This window comes from Tubulanus polymorphus, chromosome 2 (genome assembly GCF_964204645.1).
Source record: "Tubulanus polymorphus chromosome 2, tnTubPoly1.2, whole genome shotgun sequence".
NCBI lineage: Eukaryota > Metazoa > Nemertea > Palaeonemertea > Tubulaniformes > Tubulanidae > Tubulanus > Tubulanus polymorphus.
In genome coordinates, this window is record NC_134026.1 from 265,359 (window position 1) to 274,504 (window position 9,146).

The following is a 9,146-nucleotide window of genomic DNA, read 5'->3' on the forward strand; positions in this document are numbered from 1 at the left end:
TTGAACATAATTCCGTGGTGTCTTATCAAAACTACGCCGTAAAATACTCAAAGCGATTACAATATCAGAATTGAAAAGACCACTGACTACTTGACAAATTATGTAAATAGAACTAAAACGTTCATTTGAACATTATTCAATATAGTAAATAATCTAAAAGCAAGGTAAATAGAAACCGCGTAAGAATCGATTGAGCTTTTTTACTCCGAAAAACAGACGCCAGTTTGGATCTGAGACCGGTGGAAAATCGATTTGTTCTATAGTCAATTTACGTAGCGACGTAAGACTAGTCTTAAGGTTTTTAAACCACTTTTGGATAAAGTTACGACTTGCGACACTTCACATCATTTACATCCCCAACTTTCATGTATTCAGTTGAAATCAGTGCTAAGCTCAGCGCCATGCGAAAGGAAGGACTTCGAGTTGCAAAAATTCACCAAAAAAACTTTTTATTTCTGGTAATAATCGAAAAGTTACAATATAGAGGTAGTGATGACAAGCCTCGATAATCAACATCATGAAGTGACGAGAGATCATGGATCGTGTATATATATACATATATAAACAGACTAGATTAGGTTATGGTAGAATAGCCCGTACACTCAGACGTGGAGAATAGAAACAATGATATATATTTAAAGAATTAGAAACGAATCCTTTTTTTATCAATAATTAGAATAAAAAACGATTGGGACTCTCTTGGAGACCATCGTCGGGTGTGGCTGACAACGGTCTCCAGAGAACAGTCCGAAAAGTCCATTTCTATTTAAAGTCTTGATAAAGAAAAATTAGTTTTTTCAATCTTTTAAATGTGTATAAAGTTAGGATTATAACCTGCTTATAGATTCAGCAATGATGTAATAGATCAGCTGGACGGTGGCGCTGGTCTGGAGGGACAGTCTGTTAACTGCAGTGTTCAGCTGGACGGTGTCGATGGTCTGGAGGGACAGTCTGTTAACCGCAGTGTTCAGCTGGACGGTGGCGCTGGTCTGGAGGGACAGTCTGTTAACTGCAGTGTTCAGCTGGACGGTGTCGATGGTCTGGAGGGACAGTCTGTTAACTGCAGTGTTCAGCTGGACGGTGTCGATGGTCTGGAGGGACAGTCTGTTAACTGCAGTGTTCAGCTGGACGGTGTCGATGGACTGGAGGGACAGTGTCTGTTAACTGCAGTGTTCAGCTGGACGGTGTCGATGGTTTGGAGGGACAGTCTGTTAACTGCAGTGTTCAGCTGGACGGTGTCGATGGTCTGGAGGGACAGTCTGTTAACTGCAGTGTTCAGCTGGACGGTGTCGATGGTCTGGAGGGACAGTCTGTTAACTGCAGTGTTCAGCTGGACGGTGTCGATGGTCTGGAGGGACAGTCTGTTAACCGCAGTGTTCAGCTGGACGGTGTCGATGGTCTGGAGGGACAGTCTGTTAACTGCAGTGTTCAGCTGGACGGTGTCGATGGTCTGGAGGGACAGTCTGTTAACCAGTGTTTAATACGAACATGAACCGGCAAACTTTTCGTATCGATTTCGCGTAGTATTTTTCTAACCATGGCAGGATGACGCACGTGATCATTGGCTCGTTCAGCGCGTTTTATTTCCAACTGCTGAAAGTCAAATAAAGCTCTACAATTCAGGGCGCTTTCTCTAACGGTCGTGGCGGCTGCACCCCCTCCCGCAGCGCCGCACGGCGGTGGTCTCACAGTCGTCCTATTCTGCGGTTTAGTCACCGCGAATTCCCCGGTCTGAGTCCCGTAACGTCGTAACGAATATCTCTGCGGCAACGAATGCAATAAAGGACATAAATTCGGCGTCTTCTTCGTCGACGTTTTATTATTGTTTATCGATGGATAATATTTCCGTTTAGGTAACACGTGAGCGGCGTCAGTTTTCTGTAGTTTATTCGATGTCGAAGTCTCGTCGGATCTCGTTGCCGGTGAGACTGAAGACGGATTCGGCCGCGTGTTTAATTGTCCAGAAGCTAACCGGCCGTTTAAAGTCATCGCCTCGACGTTGAATGGGTTTATCGTAGTTTCCGGTGAGCCCCGTGAACGTACAATCAGTCGGTTTGCAATCTGCTGACGAGCCTGTGATAACCGAGCGCTCTCCTGGCGGATGAAGGCCGGGATATCCCGGTCGTTTGGTCGGATAGTCATCGAATGGATATCCTCGTTCATTTTTGGGCGAATTCCCCGTTGACGCCGATTACTACATCGTTACACCTATAAAACGAAAAAACAGAAATAATTTAGAGAAAAAAATTACAATCATGTCCGAAAAGTTTGCTGGATAGTTTATTTAGATCAACGTCTCCACTTGATCCTTTTCATCTGCAGGAATACTGCAAAAAGAGCCTTTGAATCCTTAAAAAGAGATAAAATGGATGAAACTTAATCACGGAAATCATTGGTAATTGACTTAATCGAACTGTGGTTTTCTAATAGTTATGGAATACATAATACAACCACGAAATAAATTCTAACACGCCCAGGACCAACTTCGGTTTTCGTAGCTAGTCGACTATTGGTCGCAACTAATAACCGAAAACACTATATTTCGGTCGTAACGTATTTCACAGTGTCGGCCATCTTGGAAATGGGTCGGAACTACAGCGGCCGCGCTCAATCCCATGGTCGACCATTTCCGGACCATAGTTCCGACTAACGGACATTCGGTTTCGTTTAGTTCGACTATAGTCAACTAACTCCGATAACCGAAGTTCGCCCTGAATGCGGCGCATGTCGTGAGTGAACTGATGATATCTATTTCATAGCAGTTTGAAGTATTCTCATTACGGACATCAATTTGAAGTATTTTATTGGTTTTTCAATGATGAGAAGTTCGAGACTCGACATGTGAATTACTATTTGAAACATGTCGCGAGGTCATGGGAAAAACTACGAGTAATAAATAATTCAAACTCGTTCACACGATACATGACGATACATGACGATTACCAGTAGGAGACAAGATTGAAGCTGCTGCAAATTGAAATTCTTTCTTTTACAAATGATCGAATTGCAAGATAGACTGAAAATAACTGAAGCAATCTAAGTGAGAACAGTGAACTATTTCATTGAATGATTCTCTTCAGGTCGAGTGCGGAACTGAAACATGGAACTGAAATCTGCTCTCAACATTCGGAAATCGACTGAATGAATGAATTATTTTTGGGTGAATCTCTAGAGAGCTTCTATATATATATATAGTGTGTCATTGAGAAATTTGAAAATGATTATACCTTATAACACTTTTAGTAATGACTTCACCGAGAACTGCCGAACTATGGGTTCAGATTGAACCCACAGTTGAGTAACGATTAAGACAAAGCATTTTCTTAATTTGAACCTACCGCATTTTTCGAAATATTACACTTCCAAAACCCCCGAGCTGTACGGGAATGACGGCACATTGCATTCTGTTTAATCGCGTATCCAACTGGTGGTTACCACTAAACAGCAGTGTATCAAAGTCCAGAACTGGTTTAGTTAATTACATCTGTAACTAGTGACATCGCGTGCTATTGGCTTCATTATAATAAAACTCGACACGAAATTCGAGTCACCAACTCTGAATGATTGTGTATAGAACACACTATGAATCTCATAAACACTTCGTTCAACTAACGCGGATTATTTTCGTGTAGCTATAATAAATATAAGTTGACAGTGCGTGAATCTGAAAATGTCAGCCATAAAACAACACGTAAAACCGGTCTCTTTCCAGTGTATTAAAACACAAATTAAGTCTATACATTTTTCGGATTATTGTGAATTTTTTGTGAACTCTATATAAACCGTCTCACAGTTGGGTTCGGTTATGTGGTGCGTCAAGAATACTATTTATCTGCTTTATTCCTCCGTAGTGTAACTCAAACATCGACAGACGATCCTGTCGCAAACAAAAGTTACTTTCAAATTCTTCTACTTTTGTGCTCATTTTCTTACATTATAAGAACGATAGAATAAGATTACCGTACAAATTTTTGGAAAAATATACTTAGGCGAAACCAAACGACGACCCGACTTTCTACTTATTGGAAAAAGATGCGCCGCGTATTATGAAAATAGCGATTGTTCTCCAAAAGTTCGCATTCACCGAAAAATGGAATAAATCGCTTCGGTTTTGATCGAGTTCATGTATCGTACATTTTACGGCTTATGAATAGATTTGTTTAATGCGACAGTAAAATATTCTTTTAAATTCATTCATTTCTTGCCGAAAGTGTGTATTCAAAACCGGCTCATAAGTTGATCGGCTTTAAACCGCGATGTAAGAAAATCCAATGCAAATAAAGTCGTCGGTGTTAAATATAATTGAAAATTACACGGAATTATGTGAAACATTTAGGCGTCCAATATTTTCACACGAAAAAGAAGTTAACACTATGGAGCGAGCAAAACAATATTCACCCGATAATAGTGCAACCGTCAGCTAGCGCCCTCTGTGTCGCAGTGATAAATGTTGTATGTAACTGCGTCTGTGATTGGCGGCACTGCTCTGCCAATCACAGATAACTTCCGGGTTATGGTTGAATATTTGTCCACCCTCGAGCTCTGTGTCTGTCATCTCGGGAGTTGAAGAAGCTAATGCTTTTCAAACCTGTGGCGACAAATTCGAAGACACCGGTTTTTTTCCGTGTAATAGGGTTATAGTTAGGTTAAGTCATTAGAGATTCATTGGGGACATATTCATCCATTTGGGATACCTAAACTCCAGTCGCGCCCTGATTTTGGTCCTTAAACTGCCGGATGTTCCGGGCGTCCTATATTCATGAAACATGTTGTCCGGTTTAGTTGTCGTTGTCGCGTGACGGAGGCGTCAGAAGTCAACCAGGGATTGCAGAGCTAAGCCATCGATTTAAATGTTACAACATTTATTATCACATATAACACAAAACACAAAGCGTATATAACAGGTATTAAATAATTTTCTGACGGAATCAAGTGAATCCAGGAAACCAATTTGATACTGCGTATATATCATGACATTTGACTTCGTAGACTAGCTGCAACTCTATGAAATCCCTGGGGCGAATCGAATTCCCAGAGCAAATCCTAGAGGAGAACTATATACAACTGGGAACTGTGAGCGAGTAATAACCGTAAATAGCCAGTTCTAAATTGAATAGTTCTGAATACAAAAATTATCCTCTTTATGTATTTTTGATACAACCTAATACAATATGAAATCCAAATCCATATCAAATCTATATACATGAAAACATTAGACACACTTAAATAAAACAAACACATCAAACAAATTTAACACCACACATAAAGACAAAAAGGATTCAATCGCCAACAGTCGTCATGTCGACGTCACGAATGTTGTTCGTCAATCGAGGTTTAGCGCCGGCAGCGAAATGAAAATATTGAAATACTATCTTATAGAAAAGGAACAATGATTAAAGTCGGATTTCGTTGATGGATTTTCTGTGTTATGGCGCTGATTTTTCACTGTCATTCGAGTCAACTTTATTGATGTCTATGAGATTGCATTCAGTGTATCATAGATACCGCATCGTATTGAGGATCACTATTCACAAGCTTCAATTAGCATATGACAGCTATTAATGAAATAACTTTTGAAAAAAATAATTCATATCTCCGGGAACCGCTGCGAGAGTCGTTGTCGTTTTGAATTTTATTTCGACAATTCGACTTTTATTTAATGATGAAGCACAAGTTATAAGCAACCAAGGTTAAAAAAGAGTAAAAAGAGAAAAGAGTAAAAAGACTAAGAAAGGGAGGCTGGAAATATAAAATCATTTCACCAGCTTTTGCTCAATCACGGACTATTGGAAAGTCAGTAAACTTTTTAACGTCGTATTCTTTGTTTGAGATTCCAAACCGTTCGCAAAGTTTCAACAATTTTTCTTTCGCTTCTTCTAAATTATCAGTTTTAACGCCTAAATGACAAATCGGTCTTTCTGTATCAGTATCGACAACATCATTAGCTGTACAGCATTGAATTAGGCTGAACTGAATTTCACCAGATTTGCACAATTCATTGATTTCATCAATTCGATTCCAAATATGAGAGTGAACTGATTGTAAACAAATAACACCTACGAGTTGTCCACTAGGGGCAGGTTTGTAGATGTGAGGCTTCACTGCGCACGCGCACATGAACACACATCTCAGTAAATCAACTCTGTAACATTCCTTTATCCAATCCCTCACGTAAAATCCTGCCATTCGAGCATTTATTTCGATCAGTTTCGGTCCTAATGATGTCATCATGAACCCTACGCTAGAACTTCCACTAGTCAAACCTATTGTCAAACAGCATTGGTAAGCAGCGGAGATCAGCTGTGTTATCTTATCTGGAGGTAAGCATGATGGCATACATGCTCCCGTTTCAACGCAACTTCCGTCTCTAGTTGGACCAAGGTCAGACAGAAACGCTGCGATCAACTGACGTTTATACATAACTATATCCACATTGTGTTCCGTTCCTTCTAGAAACGGCATCATCATCATACTAGTTCCAAAACTTATCCCAATTCCAGGTAAATCTTCTTCTGAGCTCAGTTTCTTTTGTACAAGATTGAAATAAGTTTTAGATTCGTTTTTATTTTGAACGCGTTTAGCTCCTACTGAAGCTGCTCCGAATTCACGTTTGATGATACAAGGAAACGACATTGAAGCCTCGTCTATGTCACGTTCGGTTTCTATTTCGACGCTTTTTTCGGCGTAAATTCGCGCTTGAGGAAAATGTTTATATTCGCTACGACTTTGGAAAAGAGTTTTTTGTGTCGATGATTTTTTCTTAGCGATTCTACAACCATTCAGACCGGAACCGTTCAGAGATAACAACTCACAAATGTGAGCGCACAAACGAATGCAGTCTTCCCAGATTGTACAACAACCATCTATTTTTAGACGACAATTAGCGAGTATTTTGCTGATATTGATGGCGTGTTGCTCGTCTCGAGTGTGATCCGTAAAGTCATAATCGATAAATCGGGTTACATCTGGAATGTCATGTGACTTGCGGTCAACAAGAATGATCTAAAACATAGAAGGTACCAGTGTATATTAATCCATTAATGAAGGTATTTATACTAGAAAACCTCATTTGAAATATATTATGCGTGGATCTGCTTTTACCTTTAAATTATCTTGTTTAGCTGCAGCCCACATGAATGCTTTACTTGGACCTCCTTTCGCTATCACAACTATCACTTTACCCCACATCGTATATAGTTGAGATCTTTCACACATCCTCTCAACCAATGGAATCACTGATGTTCCTGGATTCAGGTCGGTAGATGCACGTAATGGATCGCTGACCAAACTCTTTAAACAGCTTTTAACCCCGATCCCGATAGGACAGTAGCGACCATCGCGTTTTACCAAGATGAAGTCAGCAGCTACAAAAACAATACACAATTCAAACCTTTGTCTAAATGAAATACACATATAATAAAATGGCTTTAGTGTTTCTTACCTATAAAATCTGTTTGTGTTTGGTCATTTTCATTATTATTCTCCTGTTTAATTATCTCTCGTAGCAAGTTTTCCGAGTCGTTTTTCAGTTGTTTTTTAATTCTATCTATTTCTGATGTTTCTACACCCCACTGTAGTAGAGTCGTTTCTATCGATTGTGCTGTTGTATTATCGCTGGTGATTGGCTCGTTTATGCGACCGACTCTACATATGAAACCCGTGGCGATTGGTTGATCACAGTGCCCTCTACATGCGATAACTCGAACTCGGAAAGATAGATTATTTACTCCATCAGCTGCTGAAAGGAATTTCATTTATTGAACTTCTAAAAGCTTATAATCCATAAATCATTTACATGTTCATTCGACATACCTGTTGGACCTGGTTGATAGAATCGTTCTATTAATACATAATCTCCCGGCTCAGACCGCGACAGTAAAGTGACAGCCTTGTTACAGATATTGTCCTGATCAGAATCACTATGGATAGAAACTTGTTCCTTGTGACCCGTTGCTATTCCGAATTTTCTCACCGAAATCTTTGTTAAAAAAATTCAGAAAAATCTCCTATAGAATTCACCAATACATCGATAAATTTAGAACGTCTAGATACGACAGAAATTACCTTGTCATTCGAGGAATCGAGATGTTGCAGAAATCTTCGTATATTTTCACTAACCACATTCTTCAAGTCAGTTTTTATATCTATTTCCTGTATCTCTACACAAACATCTCCCGGTATATCGTATTTATGAGGAACGTAGTTACATAATGCTAATGATTCAGGGCAACTAATTCCTGCTTTACACATTAAAATACGTGTCCAAATCTTGTCATCTAGTTTCCTATTGATCGAACTCGATGTCGGACAATCTAAATCATACTTGAAATCTGCAATTCCCGGTTCATCGTCGCTAAAATTATTCATCAAATAAGTCACCCTCCTCGGTGGATCGAATACATCGAGAAAACTCGCACCGCCGTTGTACATCGATATCGCTTTATGCAGCAAGATCGTCTTTAACGCAGGATTTCGATCACTTAGTTTTATTGACAGCCAAGAAGTCGATAAAACGAGATGTACATTACCCGCACATGATTGGCCACCTTGCAGTAGTACAGGCATACATTCGACGGGTGATGATAGAATAACGATATTTATACCTGTTTCTGGTAGTTTTGTTCTGGGTATTATCGTACGATCCTCAGTTTCTGGATGGTTTGTTTCATACAGCGTGTATTGTAGAATGTTATAATAGTGTTTAACACGTTGTCTTTCATCATCAGACATTCGCTGCTGATCGGAATTTAAAGATTCGAGATTCACATCCTGGTTCCATTCGCAGTAAGGTATTTCATTCAGCGCTGAAGACATTTCGATGTTTGATTTGAACAGATTGATGCAGATACTATAATGGTCGTTGATGTAAGAAACTCACTCACAGCGGTCGTGATCTTTCAGCTGAACTTTACTAACTGTCATTAACAGTCACCACGCAGATCCTTAAGTCTGATTAAGGTCTTTTGAAAAAAGTTATTGAATCATCTCACTTCAGTCATTAGCTTACAGTACTCTAAAGTTTACCGTCTTTTTTACACGGTTTGCTTCCCTTCCGTGACCACACATTTCATTAAAGATAAAGCTCTTTTATATTTGAACCCAGACACATATTATATATTCTATATTATTTTCGAGGTTGTCTGGAA

The 9,146-nt window shown here is 39.5% G+C and overlaps 1 protein-coding gene across 1 annotated transcript; it reads right to left on the reverse strand.

Annotated features, from left to right (window-relative positions):
- Positions 1-2,159: 2,159 nt before the first annotated feature.
- LOC141900850 (carnosine synthase 1-like) lies at positions 2,160-8,814 on the reverse strand. Its single transcript, XM_074787898.1, has 6 exons — positions 8,065-8,814; positions 7,813-7,978; positions 7,442-7,738; positions 7,102-7,364; positions 5,840-7,002; positions 2,160-2,208 (listed from the first exon to the last, which is right to left on the reverse strand). The coding sequence occupies exons 1-6, from the start codon at positions 8,812-8,814 to the stop codon at positions 2,160-2,162; spliced, it is 2,688 nt and encodes an 895-aa protein (XP_074643999.1).
- Between the last annotated feature and the right edge of the window lie 332 nt (positions 8,815-9,146).